Source organism: Artemia franciscana, chromosome 4 (genome assembly GCF_032884065.1).
Source record: "Artemia franciscana chromosome 4, ASM3288406v1, whole genome shotgun sequence".
NCBI lineage: Eukaryota > Metazoa > Arthropoda > Branchiopoda > Anostraca > Artemiidae > Artemia > Artemia franciscana.
Genome location: NC_088866.1, coordinates 39,920,357 through 39,943,487, shown reverse-complemented (window position 1 = coordinate 39,943,487; position 23,131 = coordinate 39,920,357). Strand labels below are relative to the sequence as shown.

The following is a 23,131-nucleotide window of genomic DNA, read 5'->3' as shown; positions in this document are numbered from 1 at the left end:
TTCTATTATCTTGTTAAAAGTCAAGTGTGAGCTGCTTCACCATGCATACAATGATATATTTTAAAACTTTAGTTACTATGGGCTATAGTTCGTTCTTTGATATAAATCGACGTTTTTGAAATTCGATCGTATACACCTAGGCTGCCACCTTTCCAACTATCTGTCTTTTATCAAGACTTTTTCAAAAACAATTACATAGAGGAAAAATCCTACGGATTTTCAAAGAAAAGTAAAGAAACAAGTTTTTCAAAGAAAAGTAAAGAAGTCCATTAAACCAAAAATGAGCAAAAATAAAATCAAATAGACTATCAAGCGTAAAACTACCACAAATCAGCATCGATAAATAAATGAAGCCCAAAACAAACAGAAATTACAACAAATAACCAAAACGAGCAAAAATTAACATGAGTAGGGCTCAAAACCCCTATGCCTTCTAAGGCCAGAACATAATTTGTACTTTACTGAAAAAAAAAATGCAAATGAATGTGCATTGTCTGTTCAGTATACATAATATGCAATTTATTTCTTAAAATGTTAATAATATTTGATTTATTAAAACTATAAAAGTGAAATCATTTAACTTTTTCAGTAAAGTGTAAATTATGTTCTGGCTCTGGGAAGGCATAGGGGCTTTGAGTCTACTCATGTTAATTTTTGCTTGTTTTGAGTTTGACTCGGTTATTATTGTAATTTCTGTTCGTTTTGGGTCTCATTTATTTATCGATAATGATTTGTGGTAGTTTGACACTTGGTAGATAATTTGATTTTATTTTTACTTGTTTTTGGTTCAATGGAGTTGAAAAACTCATATTGTGAAAAAAGTTTCTGTAACTAATTTCTGTTCGTTTTATATTGACATAGTCTTTTCAAGGAAAGAGAAAATTATACTTCAAATCTTTTCGGTTTTTCTTTAAGAATTCATAGTTTGGCCTGCTATTTGTATGCTGGAGAAAACTTTCCAACAACTTTTAACAACATTCACCCTTTTAAAAAATCTGGACACAAATGGTAATCTTTGGTTTAGTTGTATGCCTCCTCTAGGTGACCTGAAAAATAAAACTTAATACCATTCGTAAAAAAAATATAACTATGCTCTTTGACAGCTTGGATACACTTACATTCTTTTGATTTAGTTAAATTCTAAGAGCACAAGTAGTAATAAAAGGACCCCCAAAAGTTTGAACATAATTCCTTCAGTCGTTCTTGGGATCCTGAGATGTCTTATTTGCAATCAGCATACACAATGTTTTTTTTTATTTAATCTTAAGGCAACATTTATTTTTTAAACATAATGGGCAAATTACATAACTATGGGGGGTTGATCTATGCAATAACCGTTCAGTTATGCTGAACAAAATGGCTATCCTCAATTTTGATTGGAAGTGTTTGGCAAATTATGAGCTAAAGAGAAGGGCTGATTGCCCTCCAATCACTTTTGACTCTTAAAAAAGGTACTAGAAATATGAATTTCGGGTCAAATTAGCTTCTCTAAAATATCAATCATATTACTTGCTATGATAGAGCAGCGCTGCCTACGATATTGCTTATATGACCTTTTAATGCTTGCATGCGCATAGTTTTTTGTTTAATTGAAACTCCCCTTTAACACTTCAACTTAATACCCTTAATGTCATTAGTTACAGTAACCGTAGAAGTAGTATCAAAAACATAACACATAGTGTCTTCTGACTAGTTCAAAATCTGTCACAACTTACCATAAATGGTCCAACTTAATAATGTAAGCCGTTATTGTGATATTGCTTTGTCACCCTATTAACACTAGATCTACATGATCATAGTTCGTTTTTGATTTAATTCAGCATCCGCCTTGATATTCCTTGAAAGTTTAGCCTTAATACCCTTAGCCTGTGTAGTAGCAGTAGTAGCATTAGAGGCAGTATGCAAATAGCACCTTTTTTTCAACATCTCTTTCACACACGATGAAATTTTCAACTTAATACCACTGACCAATCCTGAAGTATTGCTATACGTCCTCTTGACAACCTATGTGGCCATAGTGTGTTTCGATTTATTTCAACAGATTTAAAATGTTGCACAGATTCTAGCCTTAATACCATTAGGTTTATTAGAAGTTGTAGTAGCACCAGCAGTTATAGTAGTAGTCTTAGCTTTAGTAGCAGCAATAATAACAGTAGCAGTAGTTGTAGGAGTGGAAGCAGCATTATTATGATGCAAATATTGTCTTTTGGTTAGTTCAACATCCCCCACAAAAAGCATTGTAAGTTTTAATTTCACACACGAAACTGTTCCTAAGATATTGTTGATATGCCCTTTTGACAACCTGTATAGGGATGGCAGGTTGTCTCCGTACAACAGAATCCGTACAACAGAATCCGTACAACAGAAATTTTCGGGAATATTTTCATAGAGTTTCACCTTCATACCCTTAGAAATAGTTGTATTAGTAGTCACAGCAGTTGTATAACTACTCAACTTAACACAATCAGCCATTGCTATGATATTGTCTATTTGCTCTTTTGATAAACTGTATATTTATATACTTCTTGAAATTTTTATCTTAATGCTCTTAACCTTAAAAGCAGTTGCGATAGAAGTAGTAGTTGGAATAGTAGTAATTGCAGTAATATGCACACATTGCCTTTTGGTCAATTTATCTTCCCCTTTAAGTTTTCTCTGAGAGTTCCAACTTAATCTAAATGCACACAATGTCTTTTGTGGGTTCGAAGTTGCCATGACTATTTTCTCAAATTTTACCTTGATAGACTTAGCCTTAATAATACTATTATCACAGTAGTTTCGGTGGTAGCAAAAGTAGTTGAGGTGTTAGTGTAATAGAAGTAGTAGCAGCAGTATTAATACTGCTAGCAACATGTACATATTGCCTTTTGGTCAGTTGAACATAGCTTTCATGAAGACCCGGAAGTTTCACCTTGACACGTTAAGCCGTTCCAAAAATATTGTTGTTGTGCGTTATTGATATACTTTTGATTCCCTTTTCACCAGAATATCCTAAGCCTTACAAAATATTGCAATTGAAGCAGTAGTTGGCGAAGTTGGAAATTTAGTAGCAGAAGTAACATAAGGAAAAGTAGTAGTGGTAATCGTATTAGTCGTGACATGCATACATTACCTTTTGTCGATTGATCTCTCCTTTAACTATTCTCTGAAAGTTTCAACTTAATACCCAAATCCATCCTTGATATACGATCTTTTGACAATCAGTATGCGCATAGTATGTTTTGATGTAGTTCAACTTCCCCCTTAATATTCTGTCAAATTTTCACCTTAATATGTGTAGTCTTAATTGTACAAGTATCATAGTAGTAGAGGTATTGGTAAGAACAGTAGTAGCAGTAATAGTGTATAATAATTAGTAGTATCAGTAGTAGCAGCAGTATTAATAGCAGTAGTAACAGGTACATTTTGCCTTTTGGTCAACTGAACATACCACTCATAATGCCCCTGAAGTTTCCCCTTGATATGATAAGCCGTTCCGAAAATATTACTGATACGCCCTTATCAGCAATCTGTATACACATAGTATGTTTTGATTTAGTTCAACTTTTTTTTCAATGTACTTAGCCTTAGCAGTACTCGCTACAGAAGTTGTTCCCTCGTAACCACTGCGAAAGTGCATCAAGATCTTTTTGTGGAAGCGGTCTGCCCAAGTCACTTTCAACTTTTCTGTGGAGTTTAATGTCCTCAGCAAAAAAACCTTTATAGTCAAGTTTTTAATTACAAGGAGAAAATCATTCGCAAACAAACAAAAGAAGATATGACCAAGAGAACTACTCAGCGGGATACTACTAATCACCTAAATCTTCGAGGTGGTAGCCAAACCTAGAGAAACTGAATAGATTCTATTTGTCAAATAATCTTTTATCCAAGACAAAACTCGTGGCCGAAGCTTCTAAGTTCGGCACTTAGCGATCAGCAACTATATAAATATTTTTTTGAAGACTTTGGGATAGTCAAAGTCAATACAATTAAGTAACAAAGCGCAGTCAGCCACTTTTTGAAAATCAACTACCGTTTCATTAAGCTGCGTGTTACAAGATCTTTTTTTTCGAAAGCCATATTGGGCCGGATGCCAAAGACAATTAGACTCAAAATATGTATACGTGAAATCATTAACTTTTCAAAAACAACAAAAAATTGAAGTATCAGAAATCGGTCTAAAATTACCCAAATATGATGTTGATCCTTTTTTTATGGAGTGGTTTCAAAACTAATTTTTTCGACGCAACCGGGCATTTAACGATCTTTAAGCAACGATTGTAAAGTAGACCAATTGGCTCCGCCAGAACTGACGCTAGGCAAGAGATCATACTGTTAGAAAACCCACGTATATCAGGGGATTTATTTGAATCTGACTTTCATATTAATTTATAAATAGAATAGAATATATTTATTCACTACAATAGCCGGAGCTAGCATTAGCATGTCATGACAAAAATAATTTATAGTTTCAAAAACACTCACAGGAAAATTTAAACAAACATTATATTAAACAAACACATATCAATCAAACATTAAATATTAGTCACGTCAATATTATTAAAATGACGGGTAAAATATGGAACAAATGATTTGCAATATCTCTCAGTACTATAGGCTGAGCAAGTCAGTAACTGTGGACAATTCTTTTTTTATTTGTCGGAGTCTAGTAACTGGTCCTTCAGTTGGGGGGCTCACAAAGTTGGGTAGTAGACGACAATGAGTTGGGGAATTTAAACAATTTAGTCCAAATCTATATGTTAAGCCATGTCTACGACTATCAAGTGAGTCCAAATTTAGTTGTTTCAGTGCATCTTCGTAATTTGAGTAGTTTTGTCCAAGTATAATTTTTACAGCTCTTTTTTGTATCGTCTCAAGTCTATCTGTTTGATCTTTTGTCAATCCCGGATGCCAAGCAGGGCATGCATACTCAAGAGAAGGTCTAACATAGCTGCAGTATACAGACTTTAAAACCTCAGTTGGTGTACCAAATCTTTTTAGGTTGGAAAATGAATGTAAAAGCGAGGCGCCTTTTTTACTCAGATAGTCAACGTGCGAATTCGATCTTAAATCATCGCCCAAAAGAATCCCAAGTATTTTAACAGTTTTCTTTGTTGGCAATATGGAATTACGAGAAGAGTGGTTGTTACCCTTTAGGAAGGAAAATGTCATATAAGAGCTCTTAGTTTCACTGACGGCCAGTTTAATTCAGCTTTTAGATCATGATAGATTTTGATCAGGTCAGACTGTTCAGTAGTCGGAGGGCTTAGTCGCAGTGATAAAACAGTTAAATCATCAGCAAATTTAAAACGCTCACGTATTGTTGTTAAAATACGGTTAAAGACAATAAGAAAAGAAAGCGGGCCTAATTTAGTCCCTTGTGGCGAACCATAAAAAATATTTACAAATTCAGATGGCTCATGATCAGGAAGTTGGACACACTGAGAGCTTTCAAAAAGAAAAGAGCAGAAAATCTGCTCTAAATACACATCTCCATCATCAAGCACCACATCCTGACAAAGGTCAAAGGTAGACGTGGGATTTTCATGGGGAGTAGCCCAAGGGCCTCAAATACAGAAGTAAAAACCGATTAAAAGCATCAGCTTTATCACTGTCGTCATAGACAACTCTACCGGTTACATCTTTGATTGCAAATGATGAAGCATTGGTCTACTGACACGACTTATTCCAATAACTTCCAATAACTTTAAGGAAACCTACACAATGAAGGAATAACAGAAGTCGCAACGTTTTCAAGAGTTTTTCGAAGCAAATTATTTGCTTTGTTACGCTTCTTATATATAATCCAACATTACCACATTATATATATATTCTTATATATAATCCAACATTACCACATGACTGTATCAAGAGGACACAGTGATGAATTATGACTGAAAGAGGGCGCTTCGAAAACCTGAGGAAGATATACTAGCTGTTTTCCAGAAGAATTGTATAAGTCTCGAACATTCGAGTATGTATCAAACCACAAGCTGTGCAAAAATTTCTTAATCTTATTGTCTATAGCAATTACAGTAGATAGACATATACAGTAGACTCATTCCTTATCTCAACCATTATACAAAGCCAGACCGAGATGCAAGTGCTCCGGAGAAGGTTAAAACAAAAGCGACATTAGATTTTTTCACAGGTAGACACGTCAGGTTTCTCATAAACACGAAACTTGGCTTCACCTTTGTAACACTAACTTTTCAAGAATCTAATTTTGAATTAATTTATTCCGTATAAAAATTGGTAATTTGTAGCGTAATATTATTATAAGATTTTTTTGAAATTACAAGTAGGTTGCAAAGTCTCGAGTTGGTTTCAAAGGCATTTTGTGAAAGTTTGTGCGAAAATACGTGTTCCAGGGTAATATACACTGAATTGTTGATGGACAAGGACGTACGAGAATATGGGTGAAGCTTTTATACGCGCCAAGACTGTAGTAGCCAAATATTACTGATTCATGATTCCACTGCATATTATTTGTATACAGTGATAGCAAAGATCAAAAAAGTTAAGATGATTAGGCGATGTTTTTTGGATGATAGCTTGCTAAAACCAGCAGCTTTTGTGATCGATAAAGGGCCAAACGAAGCACGATATATCCTCAAATGGGATGGGAACAATTTAAAAAAAAAAGAAACTAAAAGAAGTAGGAGCTTATTTAGAGAGTAGAGCCAAATTTTGAACATAGTTTGGTGAACGTAGAGCATACGCAGCAGTGTTGGCCTAAGGCAGGTTGATGCTGTGATTAGTTGAGATGTCAGTTGAGTATATGTTTTAACATCCTGAGAAAAAAACCAGGCGCTAGAACTTAAAGTAAATCTTATCTTTTTAGAACAAAAACCCAAGCACTAATTTGAGCATACCTATAAAATAAAGTTTTTTAGTAAAATTGACTTAGGAAGCCGATTCGTTCCACGATTGCTTTAAATTTAAACTTTGGATCGACAAAATAAATTTAAACACCACCTTATGAATTAACAAAGAATGTGCTTTTTTGCAATAATACCTTCAGTGTCATCTACTGTCTGTCCCAGTCGATATCCTGTTCCTCCAAAATATGAGCCCTGAGATCTTCTCGCGGTAGAAGGGTCTACAACTTCTGCACCATGCCTTGAAATTAAAAATGTATTTTTTTTCTATACACCTCATAAGTAAATAAACATAAAGTTGAAAGCAAAATTGTAGACTTTTAAGTAAAGAAGAGGAGCAAAAAATTGTTTAATTTTTTTTTTATAAATTGGTTTCCTTTTCGCATTGTGTTTTAAAGACCACAAACGACCGAATCGCCAGCAACAGATTTGTTGCTTGAAATTTTACTCTTGATACTTTTTAGGGAAGAAGAGACAACGCGGAATGAAGCAAGGGATACTCATTTGTCAAAAGAATATCCAATGTCCAATTTTTTTGCATTTCTACACCCTTTGAAATCTTTGAAACATGGTGATCTCTTTAAGAACAATCAAATACATTATTAGGATAGTGGGTTGACTGAGGTACAATATTACAGAGTGACACGACCTACTTCGAAAGAAAAACTTAGAAAACACCCGGCCTGGAGCGGTAATGAGCCACTAGGATGGCTCCTTTGTGGGTTTCTGTCTTTTTCTGTGAAATTCTGGAAGCAAGGGACCCAAGCGCGGCGTCAGGCTTTATCTGGTATGGTAGGAGGCCAGAGCGAGCAAAAGAAGGCAACAAAAAGTCAGTAAAGTATATGCAGACGTGTATATCAATGCACTACTAAACTAACGGACCAAACATTCTGAATTTTAGAACATACATTGTAGTGTACGCCAAAAGAAACATGGGCTCGTCAGTTTTTTTCTCAGCAAAGTAGAAAGGGAAAAATTCACAACAAAATAGCATAATCCACTCGCGATATACATGACATGATCCACTTATAAGAGCAGAAGGCCCGAGCTGCCGACCAAACGTAGAAAAGTCCATAAAAAAAACCACAAAGCACTTTTTTTGCTAGACAAAGGTTTCTTTTGTCTAGTAATCTTTTATTTAGTCTTTTATATATATATATATATATATATATATATATATATATATATATATATATATATATATATATTATGCCAGAAATAAGGTATGATAAGCTTGTTTTGGTGTTACTTGGTTGTTCTACAATTGTTTTTTCCTGGGAATATATTTTGGGGGTGATACCTAACACGGGGATACCATAAAGAATTTATGGTAGGCAAGCCACTTGCCTGGGTAGTGAATTTAAAGTGCCGAAACCCTATAGGCAAGTGAGTATTTTCCTGATGAGCCCTTGTGTTGGGTTGTTGCCTCTGAATTATTTGTCTTTTTTTTTACTGTTTTTAATATTTGGTAAATGACGATTTATACTTACTTTCGACACGACTGCCTGTCCATGGATTATTCTTTATGGTTGATTGTGTATGGCTATGCTGTTTGACCGATGTAATTGTATGGATGAGTGGGGTTAAGGCCTCATTCAAGTACTGATCTATATTTATTACTAATGTAGGAAAACAGTCTTCCTTTTCTCCTTCTGTCTTTTTTTTACGTGTTTGTGCTGTTGCATTGGTGATTTCTTTTTTCATTATATGTACATATATATATATATATACATATATATAGCCTATATGATGTACTTTCATATATACATATATAAATATGTGTACATAAACTAAATGTGTGATCTGCCCCTAAACTAAATCGCAAAATAAAGTGGAGTTTTTTTTAAGATATAAATTAGTTAACACCATATGAAACCTTCAACACCATAGGAATGCTCCAGTGTGCCCCCCCCCCCCTGCTCCATGAACAGCATCTAGAAGCTGCATTTCTTCCTCAGTTAGGAACAGATAGAGCAAAGGGTAACCATATATATTGGTCGCTGGGAAGCTGTCCTCTGTCATATTTATTGTAATTTCTTAGGAGGATTTAGGGACTAATTTGAAGGACATGAAGAACCGGGCCCTTAGGATATAGATGAAGTGGTTCGGAAGCGAGCAAAAGAGCTTAAAGCTGGTGCGATCCTTAAACAGCAATACAGTTCCAGATCTTTTGGGGGGAGCGAGGGCAATCTTAACCCTCCGGTATATCAATCCTGGGAAAAGGTTCACGGGGATGCTAGCCTTTGGTGCCCTCGGCCAGACATACACTATCCCAGAAAAACGGGTTGGAATTACTATGGTTGAGGTTCACTGTCAAAAGACTTGGGATAGAGAGGGCACACCCATGGTTTGGCGAAGACTGTCAAGGTTTTCTCCTCAGAAAGAACAACGAGAAAGGGCGGGTGGACTCATCCGGTTGCCTCTAGAGGCAAGGTTCTTAGGTAGAATTATTGCACGGACTTGCCGGCCTAGTGGAAGATTGAAATCTGTTAGTGCCCAATTCTCCTTCTGACGGGAGGGGTAGCTGGTGATTCGGAAACACTACTCATTCCAAGCATCACACGTACATCCCTCCGCTGTCAGTCTTATCATCTAGTAGATCCCTGGTGCGACACCATTATTTTTACCCTGGTAATATATCTTGAATCCCCAAAGGATCCCAGGCCAGGTGGAACTGCCACAGAAATTCCAGGAGTCTGCTCTCTAGAAGATCCACTCACAAGCTTATACTGTTCCAACAAAACACATAAATGCCACATTGCCCCCTTCTAAGGCCACACTGCCTGGTATTATTGATGTCTGTAAGTCCTTGTATGTCCTTCGGCCTGTCCGAATAGCCTACCACCAAAACAGTGAAGGCGTTTCGTAGGTAGCTACTTAGTCAAAAATAAGGCAAAGGCAAACTATAGAACAACCAAACTTATTAGCAGCAAAATCTCAACCCAAAATCTCTATAGGACTATAGGACTGATAATGATAATAATTTCCGAGTAAAAGAAACTTCTAGCTTTAGCTCCCTCCCCCTCCCCCTGTTCCACATGAATCCGCCCACTATAGTATTTACATGCCATAAGCATTTCCATTGGTTGTCTTTGGTCAAGCGTTTGCCTAAAATTCTACTCTTGAAGACATAGAACCCACTGAACCAGGTTCTGATTGTCTGGTTTAATAATATTCAGCAACCATAAGGAATTATGATAAGATATAATTTCAAAAGTTTGTCCATACAAGTAAAGGCCAACAAATTTTCTTTTTGATAATGCTGCAATTTAATTATGCTACCAATAATTTCTAGGCAACATAGGTAATCAGGTGTCCGCCATTCTTTTAACGTGCCCAAATGTTCTTTCTCCGAAAATCACTGGTTCTGATATCTCTTTCATGTCAAATCTGACATATGCCTCGCAACTATCGACAAATTCAGGATGAATCGCTGATAACAACCTCAACGACCGAGTATCTCCAGCAATAACTAGACTTTTAGTCTTTATCCTTGAACGTCTGCCTTTTGGACCACTTCCGTTTTTTCTGGCGTTAGGGCTATTTCCCTATTCCCAATTTTGTCAACAAGTCTGGGTTTGCACCAGCCGACATTTTCTATATTTCATGTAGGCTGGATCTTCCTGAATCTTACATAACTTCCCTCACACGGCCCGTCTACTTGTTAACGGTGTCGAAAAAAATGACAGAAATTAAGTAGGCTTTCGTATACAGTAATCAAACAGTTCGTGGTAACGAACTGAAAGTAAGGAGCGACGCGACTCAATAGTGACCAAAACTCTAAAAACGGAATTCTGATACGGATGGATACATCATAGAATTGGCTTATTATCCTGGTTCCTAATATATAAGTTTCATTAAGCTTAGTGTCAAACATCAAAAGCTACGAGCCTGAGAAAATTTCCTAATTTTCCAAAAATGGGGAAACACCCTCTAAAAAACGACGAATCTAAATGAGAATTACACCATCAGATTCAGCGTAGGTCTTTAAGTTATAAAATTTCCCCATTATTTACGCATAATATTTGATATTGTAAGGTATGCATACATTTTCAGATGGGGGGGGGCAAATTTTCTGATTGGGGTTGCTCCATGAGGAAATTTTCGATTGAGAAGGGATTTTCAGGCGGTGAACTTGTCAGGGAAAATTTTACACTTGGCCTATTTGCGAGAATTCCCATATAAAATTGTTTTTATATGTCTTGCTTTCTCTTTTCCATCTCACTTTTACGCGTGGAATTAAGGGTAATCGTCCGGGTTAAAATTTCACCGGGATTGAATTGTTTAGAGGATCTTTCCGTGGGGAGGGGGATTTCTCCGTAGAGGTGGGGCCTGATTTCCTGGCATTATTTAAAAACGATCAGAAATTAAATATAAAAACAAGTTTTTCAACTGAAAGTAAGGAGCAACATTATAACAGCAGAAATTATTATGTATATAAATGGGGTTGCCCCCTCACACCTCGGTCTTTACCCTTAAGTTAAAACTTGGTCCCAATTCTTTAAGAATGACTCCTGAAACAGAAGTGTCATTTAACTAGAACAACAAGAAGTTTTTTTACAAGTGCAAAAAACTTCTTTTTTTTGGGTGGAGGATCCCCTCCACCTCAGCACTTCTTATTATTGCCTTCCACTAAGAGAACGAGGACATTCTCGCCCTCTTTGAGTTTGCACTCGCAAGCTGACTTATCATAAAAAGTCTTTGTTTTCTTTACAAATTCTATACAAGCCAGAATAGCAAGTACACGACGCTTCTTTTAATCTCTTCCTAATAATTATCAGATGAGCTACTTCCGTTTGGCTTTCTGATATCCAGTGCCCTGCTAGGGTTCACCCTATAAATCAACTCAAACGGCAAAAAATTGCATTTGCGTATGCTTTTCCCTATAAAGTTGAGAAACACAGAGAAGATTGAGAGCAAAATTGGCTATCACGCGAATAAATTGGCAGTATTGGGCAAAATTGACAACTAGCTTTTCTATCACGACAACACTTTAATTTCTCCAGGCGTCAAAAAAGAATTTTGTAGATAATTTTGGCTGAGATTCGGGTCATATACACTTTGTAACCTAGAACTAGCTCCATGTGACTCGTATTCCCAAAACTCGCAGAACAGTTGAAAGGCGTCCATTTCAATAGCAAAGATGAAGAAAAATGCAGCAAATGCATGCTCATTAAGGGGCCTCGAAATTTCTTTAAAAAATAATTTAAAAAGATAGAAGCAGAAATGAAAGAAGGATAGAAAAAGCATAGAGAAGTGTTCAAGCGGCTTGTGTTGCCTCCATCCGCTGACTTTGCGAACTACAGTCGTCAGTATAGCTTTCTACAATTTCCTTTTCATATGAAATTTCGATTATAAAATTACTTGTGTTTCTAACATTATTTTGTCAAAAAATCACTTTCTCTTGATCATACAGTATGGCTGTTTCTCTGTGGATGAAAACACACAGACAAACAGAAACATGCGATTTTATTTGGCTAGCCATAGTGAAATCGGTAGCCTATAAGATAATATCAAGAAAAGAGTAAAGAAAACAAAAACAACAACAACCTTACTAGAAAACAACAAAAGTATCTTACTCTTTAGCTGACTTAAAAAGGTCTTGGACAATTTCTCCAGGCTTCTTTTTGTCTTTTCTTGGAGGTCCAAGGACTTGTTGGCCACTCCTCTCTCCACCTCCAACAAAAAATGCTTGATTTTCTTCATCTGACGAGCTTTCGCTATGACGAAGTGTGGCTATCCTAAAGAAAAAAGAAACATAAATATTAATAATATAATTTGTATTGGAAAACCTGAGCGTCATATGCAAAAGTTGTGATTAAATACATATAACTAAAAACGCATTAAAATCGAAACCAAACACTTTTTCACTTCTTTTTGCAACATTTCCGCCAGACCTCCATCGCCCTCAACATAAAATTTTCCACCAGAACTGGAAATATTTCTGGAAGCAGGGTGATCCAAACAAATGTCGTCCAACTTTTCAAATATGAAGCCAAAAAATCTGTCATTCATTTGGCTTGTTGGCCCGTCAGTCCGTGTTCGAAAATTCAACTGTAGTTAACCGTAGTGAAATCAAAGTTGACTAAAGGTCCTTTATCCTCCAGTATATATTAAGAGACTCAGGTAATCTGAGAACTTACCCAGGAGCTCTAATACCACTATAGTAGACTTATTGCAGCCCCTGCTGCAGTAAAAGGTAAGCTCATAGTTGTATATGAAGGACGCTGAAAACTTTGTGAAAGTTGATGAATCTTAATGCTAAATACCCATGCAAGTTCTCATCTATTTTCACACTCCATAGAAAAGGTAAATTACAGATACGCATCCTTGTCTTTTGACTAAAGGATTTTAAATGAAGATTTCAAGACAAAGACGTCCATTGGTAATTCATCTTTCCTGTTGGGCACAAAAACTATAGTTCGAAAATTATTGCAAGTCACTGTCAACCCACAAAATGAATTTCATCGTTAATTGAATTAATTAATTTTAAATCGGTTTCAAAATCCCAGAAAAATAACCGTTGGAAACTAGGAGTAAGACAACAGATATGTAAGGTCATTAAGACTTTTTGTAAGGAAATTGACTGAGTGCCATGTCAGTGCTTCTCGATTACCAGGTTTGACTTTTCTTTTTCAAAAGAAAGGCTGCTTCATATACACCATTTGCTTTTTCAGCCTTAAAAAGCCCCAACAAGAACTTGAGCTGCCCCTTGCGGGTCAGAAAGTGCTCAGCTAACATTGCTTAAACAAGTGATAATATTGAAACAGTCTATATTTGTTTAAAGAAAAATAGTAAAACTATCGCTACCCAATACATTTTCTTTTTTTTTGTATAAAAATCCTTTTGGTTCAAGGTAACGGTTAAATTATTTAGGGCAAACACCAACTTTAACAAAACATATAATAGAAGTATCACCACGAAATCATCATCTGAAAAATCAATAAAAGCTGATCTACTACTACTACTACTAACAACTCACTGTAGCATCAAGCCGCCTGACGCCAACATAGCTACGCTCCTGCTCCATTCCAATCTATTCAAAGCCTCCCTCTTACACGCTCCCTCTTCCCTTCGTTCTATCCTTACTTCCATTTCAAACCCTCCTCCATTTTTCAGAGCACCCACACTTCAGAACCATACTTGGCCACTGTCATCACTATAGCTTCCAATACTCTAATCTTGGTTCGCTGACTTATCATACTAATCTTCAAAACATTTTTCAAGTATGAAAAAACACCCTCAGCCTTGGCTATTCTACTTGAGCATCTTCTCTGCCCTCGCCAGCTATACTAGTAATGCTACCTACGTAACTGAAGCTGTTCACTTCTTCAACTTCAGTTATTCCTATTATTAATGACTTAGTCTTCTCAACATTGATTTATAAACCTTTTCTTGTACCCTGAACTCATCCTCCTCCTTCAGACGCCAATTCTTGCAAGTGACATGGAGAGCTGGTGGAATGATCCATGTTTGTATTGAGTACACATATTCTCCCTTCTGCTACAGCCTTTTTCTAATTCACTATAACCTCCTACGAACGAAACAAATCCATACCAATGAAGCGACTATAATATCAACATTGTTAACCCAGATAATGTCTGGGCTTTCACATATCAGTGATATCAGGGCTGACTTTCGACGGTTAAATCTTTGTTCATTTGTTTTAGTAGCTCTACACACTAATTCAAACAGACATGCTGGATCTATTCTGCTACTTTAGTTGCATTCTTCTTCAGCCAAGCTTCTTGATCCATCAGCCGTGATGCAGATTTGTATATATATTGGTTTCAAGCAGTGTTTCAAAAGGGTCTTCGATTGGTCTTCAAAGGACAAAAGGGTCTTCGAAGGATTCTTCAATACTTGTAGTTTGTTTTAAAAAACATATGAGTGTCATTCTCCTAAACATACGCACATGCTACGCATACAGTCTACGTTGGATACAACTCTATTGCTTGAATTAAGGAACTGTGTTAATTTTAAATAGCCAAAAAACTGTTGTGAGAGAGAATGGTCTTATATTGATACAACAAAATTTATTTTTAATAAAGCTTAAACAACTATAATAACTTTAATGCATTTAAACCAGGTTAGGATAAATAGAAAGGACTTCTAGAAAGCATATGTTTAGACAAAGGATAGGCCAATTAATTGGGTAATATTCCCTTCCTTTTGATTGATTGAAAGAAAATAGCTGGAAACAAGCTCTTTCTTCATTGCTCAAAGGGACAAAAAAAAGCTAACCACCAAACCAGCTCACTTACCATCCTAAGCATGGTAAAGGGAAAAATCAATCCCTTGCTTCATAATCTCTTTATAATCCCTTGTAGATTAACATACAAGGTGAGTCCAATAAGGGAGAAGACTGAGTCTATACATAGAAATTTATTCACCAGATTTTACCAGGCCATTAAAATTCTTCAAAATAGTTTATTTAGGTGTCGATAAACAATTCTCAACACGATTTCCATGACAGGTATGCTTCCTGGAAGCTCGCTTGTAACGAACCTCTTGTAAGCTGAGTACAGCCTTCTTAATGGCGACAACGTCATCAAAATGGTGGCCTTTAATAGTGGTTCCAATTTTACGAACAGACAAGTCTACCCGGGCTTAAATCAGGGCTATATAGAGGGTTCGGCAAAGTTACAACCCTAATTCAGACTAGGTACCTTGTCACACTGAAGGCGACGTTGCTCGAAATATTATCATGGTGAAGCTTCAAACAATCAGCAATATCTGGTGTCTCGCTTTCATGTTTTGGTGTAGTTGCATAAGGAAATAATGGTAGTAAGTGGCATTGACAGTCATTCTTTGAGGTTCAAACTCGCTGTGTGCCATACTATGGTTGTCAGAAGAGAGTGAACATAGTCATCATCTTGGACTTTCACCATTCTTGCCTTCTTGGGTTATGGAGACCCCTTAGTGTGCTGTTCACAACCCCTGGCGTTTGATCTCGGCTTGCATAGGAAGACCAATGTTTCGTCACAAGTCATTACATTGTCCAAAATACCTGCTTATCCTTGCAAAACCTTCATCATTAATGGCACATGTCAACTCGTCATTGTTTTTGTTTGTCATTCAAAATTTTTGGCAGTGATTTTGTAAAAGCTTTTCTCATTGAGATAATTGTTTACAATTAATTACATCTCCATATTATGTTTTCCCCCTTTAATTGCAAACTGGGCCACCAATTCGACTCCAAGAGTTCCTTAACTTTCGACACTTTTCGTCCGAATAACTCGTTGACAGATATCTAGATTGATCTTTGTCCTGGACTATCTACCACTAGTCTTTGTAGTTCTTATTTGGACAAAAAGCCTCGGCTTCCGACATGGAAGTATCTCTGTATGCATGTTCAATCAAATAACTCTCTGGAGTGGCTTTGTCCAAGAAACCGCTGAATTTGACAGCATATTGCTGGTATAATGTCCACTCTATTTTTCACTTCATGTCCTATGACCAAGATGAAAAACACACATTGCATAATAATCCATTCTCACTGTACAGAAGGGACTGCATTGCAATGCAATGCTGAAGGAAGACCCAACCACCAAAACCTCCCATTGAGTGCTCTAGTGGCGCCTGGAGCACTACAAAGCAACCTTGCTACAATTGCTTCTCGACCACACCTTGTAAGGCAGAAATCCTTGGTCGTAATTGCAGGGGGTGAAGGCTTTTGAAACTTGAGGTTCCCTTCCAGGTTGTCTGCGTATTTCCCAACATTTGAAAATAAATAAAAAAAATCATGTAAGTTATTAAAAGACCCATAAATAATACTGACATTTACTGAATCTAAAGAAAAGAAGAAGAAAAGCAACAAAAACATATAACAACAAGACCAGCATTGCAAATTGTAATTGAAGACAACATGTGAGCACTCTTATATATGCTTTAACAATTGATTTACTAATAATTGCTACCATTTTAACTAATACATATACTACTTGTATCTTTTGCATGAAATATCTTTTAATTTAAATGGTTATGCTCAACTAAAATAAACAGTTCAAGCCGATTTCTTTGTTAGCTTCTTTCAGCATGAAACAAGACAAAGACAAGTGACAAAATAGATGGGAAAAAAATAATTTGGCCTATATTGCACATTAGTGGGGGGGGAGTATTTGGACAGTTTGAAGTTAGAAAACACTTCTTACTTCTGCAGAATAATTGTACCTAACACATTTTGCATGCAGACCAGCTATACTTACAGGATTTTACATGATTATACATTATTTTAATTTACTTAATTGGCATCATGACATTGTTGCTGTTATGCATTAAGATAGATAGGTCACAGAACCATGCATTATTGTTTACTTTTTTCATCTTTTTTTATTAGGACTACTTGACATTTTATAATTTTTCAAGCTGAGAATTATAACAAATCGTTTGCTGAACTGTTTCCAAGGAAAGGATCAGTAAAGGAATGTATGTCAGTAGCACTAAAGTACAATTGAGCTTCCATTACCTGGTTTTTCCTTTGAGAACAGCTTAGCAAACGATTTTTGGCAATTATGACAGAAGAGTAAAAATGTAAGATAGAACTTTAAGGAGTTACTGCAATTATTTTTGATTTTCAAGAGAACTTTCTCTCAGCATTAGGACTGACCACAATATTGGATTCTGATTTACTGATTTTTATCTCTGCCAAGATAGTTTCACTTTCTAAGTCAGGATAGGGAACTGTAAACCTCTCATTAGGGACTTTAGATCACAACAAATTGATTGACTATTGAAAATTTGTATGCTCTACAACTTTGGCACTGTTTGGTTTACAATTGATGTTTTGAATGCACAAAAGGTAGAAAAAGGAACTTAGCTGCAGCGCTATCAAATTTAAATCAAAAAAGGTGTATGATATTTTCATTTTTGTTCAAGTGAGTCATTTCTCAATATTCTATGACCATAGGTTGGATAGAATCACCCCCAAGGAAAAAGAAGAAATATTAGTGCTTTGAAGTTAAACTTCAAATAAGGGTTTTCATGTTTTCATTGGATTCAAATGGTATACTTTATTTCAATTGAACACAATTTTTGGGGATACAAATTTTTTTTAAATCCTAAAAATTTCTTCTCATAATTAGCAATTAGTTTTCAGTTGAACCTGAAAGAAAATTACAGTTTCAAAAACAGTGTTACATGTGAAATATTTGTCTCTTGATAGTTTCCTTGAACATGTATCATTTTGAACATGTGAACATGTATTCCAGCTACTGCTACTGCTGTCCCATAAGAAATTTAATTTCAAGGAAATATCCATTTATAGTAACAAGTCATTAAGGTCAGAGGAGAGGTCACAGAACTGTGCATTATTGTTTACTTTTTTCATTTTATTAATTTAATATGAACTTGGTTTACTAGAATTATTTTATATTCTCTTTATGAAAATATAAGAACAATAAATTTGCTTAGAACACATACCTGGAAATACTCCTTCAAAAAGCAAAATCTTTATAAGAGACAATCTTCTGTTTTAATGTTGAAAGCATCTAGAATTCCTACTCTGGCATATACTAACCTAATTTGCCAAAAGGAACTCAAAGCCTTTAATAGCTTACATTATAATTTGGTTTCTATTTTTCTTCTTTTTTAAGTTTATTTTATATGTTTATAAATCTATTTTCTCAGTTCAAAGTGTAAAATGATTTGATGCTTTTTCCATCTAGCTATTCCAAATTACCTAGTTCCACCAGTACTTCTTAGATCATATGACTTTTTGGATTTTTCTTCTTCTTTTGCAATGGTTGTGGGTGTAAACTCCTCATCTGTATCACTTACAGACATTTCTTCAGCATTTTCTTCCTGTTTCCTCATTGGTTGATGTGGTGATTGTTGAAAGCCACTCATTGTGCTAGCATCTTCATCTAAGAAAGTGGAAATTGCAACCTAAAACAATACATTTGAAAAATTCTTGCTTTAAAAAAAAGAAATCATTAAAATTATGTTTGCAGGGTCAGTGTTAAAGTAGGCCAAAATTCCAGAAAATTAGGATATAGGCTTTTAAATATAAATAACTGACAGTGAATCCTTTACTTCTGATTTTAATTTTAGAAGACCCATAGACAACTCTGTGTCCAATTTACAATGAGAAATAAAACATGTGTAACATAGGGAGTTTTCTGCAAGGGGGAATTTTCCTTGAATATTCTTGTTTTTAGATTACAGCAATGCACCATGGGTCAGCTAGTTGGCAAATAAAGTTCTACTCACTTTCCAAGGCTTGGTTTTCTTTTATGGTATACATTTTGCTCTTTTCTTATCAATAATCTTTCACATTCTATGTTGTTTTTCAGCAGTTCAGAATGTTTATCTATACAATTAGCTTGGTCTTTTATAAACCATTGTATGATTATATCCAGGGGCACAGGTGGGGGGGGGAGGCAAACTTCTAAGGTGTCTGCATGTAGTGCTGATGCCTTGGAACTTTGGGCTTCTTTGGTGTCTAAATTTACCTTATGTGAACACTGGATATTTTTTCAGTACATTCTTCATATCCCCCCTCAAAACTTAAAACCTTAGCTTTGCCCCTGATCATATGTTTTCTTACTAGTCTAATAGCATTAATAATAATACCTGGATGGGAATATTCACACAGATCTGACTACAGAAATTTACATAATTGCACCTTGTAACAATATTGGAAGCCTGACTAAATACATTTGCACATAGGATATAGGAAAACTATACCTACTATATTTTTAACATTGTCTGGAAATTCAAAATAGTAAAATCAGGTTAGTTTAGTCTCCATAACATAGGCCATATAAACAGAAAGTAAACAAATATGCCTGTTGTGCTTATGGGTATAGTACCACAAAAGATGACCAGTACTGGGACACTTCAATCACTCTGCCTATTCTGGGACAGAATCTTTGGTTGGATTGCAACATGTCCAATACTGGGACAAAAGACAACAGGTTTTTTGGAAGCAACCCACAAAAATGTATGGATTGGGTGTCCAAGATTAAAGTCTTCTGTCCCAGTATTGGACATTTTGTAATCCAATCAAAGATTCTGTCCCAGAATAGGCAGAGTGATCAAAGTGTCCCAGTACTGGTTGTCTTATCCTAAATTATGTTGTCAAGTAGGCTACAATTTTAACTGTTTTTTGTGCAATCATTATAAATCTTAGAGATTAGGTAAAACTACAAATTCAGAGAAAGAATCTTGTATCAAAATCATGGTTCACAACTTAGAAGCTTCAAACATGAACAAATGAGCCTAGACTTGAAATTTTGGCTCACTGTTAGATTCCATCCAGAAGATTCTAAGAAAAATCGAGCCCTTTCTTCGTCAGCATTAGTGAGTTCCATAAACTGCTTAATATCATCTTCTCTCTGTTTTTCCATTCTCCTTTAGCTAAAATTTAAGCAATGAATATAAGATTTTTTTGCTTCTCGTTCTTCTCTTAGGCAGACAGGAATCTCACAAGCTTTTAAGAGTTTTTCTACATTCGGAGTTTCATGGAAAACTAGAAGACAGGTAGTAGTCTCCAATATTATGGAGATTGCTACATGTCTCCTAGTTTTCATTCTCCAGTTTTCTACCAAGTCTCTGACTATCATTTTTCTTCTTCTAGATTTTAGACAGTAAGATACTCACTTAATTTCACCATTTCTGTGAGGTTTTTTGAAACCTCTTAATCTTTTCTGATAAGTCCCACAGCTCCTTTTTCAAATTTAAAATGCATGGCAGGGGTGTTGTAGCGTGCTGCTGGGGCACGCAGCGCCAGAGCACCACATGGCAGGAGTCAGCTAGCATATATACGAAAATATACTGTTTCTACCTTTTTGCACCTTTCTTAATCTACGGTACTTCTTTATCTACTGTGGGTTTTTTTTTTAAGCGATCAACAATTTCAACAATTGCTATTCAAACTGTGAAATTAAAATAAGTGTTTATTACAGTCCCAGATAAATTTTGCTTCTTACGGAATTTCCAAAAAATTTAGAATCTCGAAAAAGACAGACCTACCTTGACTGCAGAAGAACATGCCTTTACTTCATGGAACATGTAATTACATATTTTTGTCAAATTTATGTGGAAAAATTTAAGATTTTGAAGGTTTTTATGCACGGAAAAGTTACGTTAAATTGCTTAAAGAGTAAAAAACTGGTGATTGCAGAAATATTTGAATATATTTTTGACAAGGGGTTAAAACAATTTAAAGTCCTGTGGTGGCGCAGTGGATTTGACCTTAGCTTGGTAATACGGGACCCAGAGATCGAATCAGGCTGCAGGAATGCACTGCAGGGCCGACCTTTGCAGTCAAGAAGTGTCGTTAATTCTTAAATAAAGTAATTTAAAAACCTTCAAAAAGAAAATCAAAACCTTGAATCTTAGTAGAAATTGTTGTTAAAAATTTGAATTTGGTTTTAGAAGTTGGACTAGTTGGAAAGTTATGTCGATGAGTAGTGGAAACTTACTCAAAGATCTTACTCAAAGTGGTCAAGATGCTAGTGTTGGAGACCGAGACATTTGACTGGTAGTTTATCCCCCGAATATAAACCGAAATTTGTCAAATGTACATTCCAGGTCCTTTCACTTCAACTTATGGGAAGCTTACCAATATTGCAGGATTTCTTTCAAAGTGAGAGGAAAGAGCCCCTGAAGAGGCATAAAAGGGGTCTATAATCGTAAGTACTATTAACACATCAGCTACACCAACCAGTCGTGTGAATCTGGCCAGTGAGTTATCTTAAGAAAACAGCAACTCTAAATATCCTTTTCATCACACATCATAGAAAAGAAAGATGCTCGATAAAGTTATATGCCAAGGCAATGATAATATAAAACAAAACGAGAATAATACAGTGATTTGGTGTCAAGTAAACTTGTATTCTTCTGTCCTGGTTGATGGAAAGAATCCATCCTTTGCATTCTAGGAAAGATATGCAACTCAGCTGCCATGGATTATACCAATAGCAGGAAAATTTCCGTTATTTCCAGCAACTAGTGCGGCAGCAGAAAAGTTTCTAGCGGTGCAAGATTAGCATTTACTGTTAAGCGTTCAATGATGAATCCATTCCTTAATCATAACTTCAAGCTAGTCAAACTTTTAGAGGAGGTTTTAAAATTTATATATTTGTTTGTTTGCCTTGAATTTTCGGCTCTGGCTAAATAAAGCAAAAACAACGGTAAATAAAATAAGAGCTACTATATAAGATTTCGAAAGCTTAAGAAGAGGCTGTAAGACAGATTGTACAGTGTTGCAGCTAGTTTTCATTTCAATACGTTTGAAGAATAAACGGTAAATTAGACACATATACGGTTCAATCATTGCTACATAAATATGAATAGAGTAAACAAGAAATTAGAATGCAGGTTACAAGACCAGGAAATCTAGAAACAAAGTCAGTTACAACTATCAAAGGAGTCGTGGAAATTTGATGCAAGAAAATTTATAACTACATTCAATGCTCTATGACCGATTAATTAAAAATAGTCCATCACTAAGATACAAGTTTATAATCTTAAATAATTTTGTTAAATCGGTTTGAGAGGGCTGTTTAGTCATTGCAAAACTATTATAAATCTTACTGCAATAGCTTGAGAAAATGTGTGATTAAAAAGAGGAATTTACGGACAAGTATTATAGTCTCATACAGATGTAATTCAGTGCAAAAGGCCGTTTTGCAGGATCCATAAAGATGTGTCCATCAATCAACCTCTGCTCTTGCGCTGTGACAATGCATGTATTGTAAAATCTGAACTCATTAGTTCAAACATATGTAGCAAAAATGGTAAGATTTTGAAAGCGAATGATATTGATAAAGTAATTTTAGGTGTAAGATTTAAACCAATCATGCACGATAAAGACATCTTGATTATTGCTGATACAAATGTCTATGACCCTATTTTGCAATGTTTAAAAAATTCGAGTACCCATGTGCCTTTCTGATATGTATGATGACACTAATACAAGCTAGAAGCCTGAAAAAATGGGGATAGACGAGTATAAGCTCAAAATTGATTGGTACCATTAAATTATTTTGTCTGTATTATATACATTTTGTAACAGCTTCAAACGCAACTTGGTTGTAAAAGCATAAAAGCAGGGCAATAAAAGCCGTGTTTGAAGAAGGGTTTACTCGACACTATTTTGACATTCTATGTTTTAATGAACATGTAGGACCGATTTATTGTGGCCGGTTTCGCTTTTTCTTTATGGTGCTCTTGTCATCCGTGAGTCGTTTTGGGAAAAAACCCGGATTTGTGACGACCTATGAAAAGAGACGAAAAAATCATGCTGAATTCGCCATTATGGCAAT

At 35.6% G+C, this 23,131-nt stretch overlaps 1 protein-coding gene across 1 annotated transcript in view; it reads right to left on the bottom strand.

Annotated features, from left to right (window-relative positions):
* Positions 1-20,285, bottom strand: part of LOC136026422 (NSFL1 cofactor p47-like) — a 43,247-nt gene extending 22,962 nt beyond the window's left edge. The window contains exons 1-4 of the mRNA XM_065702999.1: positions 20,105-20,285; positions 18,541-18,746; positions 12,440-12,601; positions 6,998-7,101 (exon numbers count right to left, since the gene is read on the bottom strand). Coding sequence (XP_065559071.1) covers positions 6,998-7,101; positions 12,440-12,601; positions 18,541-18,746; positions 20,105-20,209 — 577 coding nt within the window. The 5' untranslated portion in view covers positions 20,210-20,285. The remainder of the gene's footprint in view (positions 1-6,997; positions 7,102-12,439; positions 12,602-18,540; positions 18,747-20,104) is intronic.
* Positions 20,286-23,131: the final 2,846 nt, after the last annotated feature.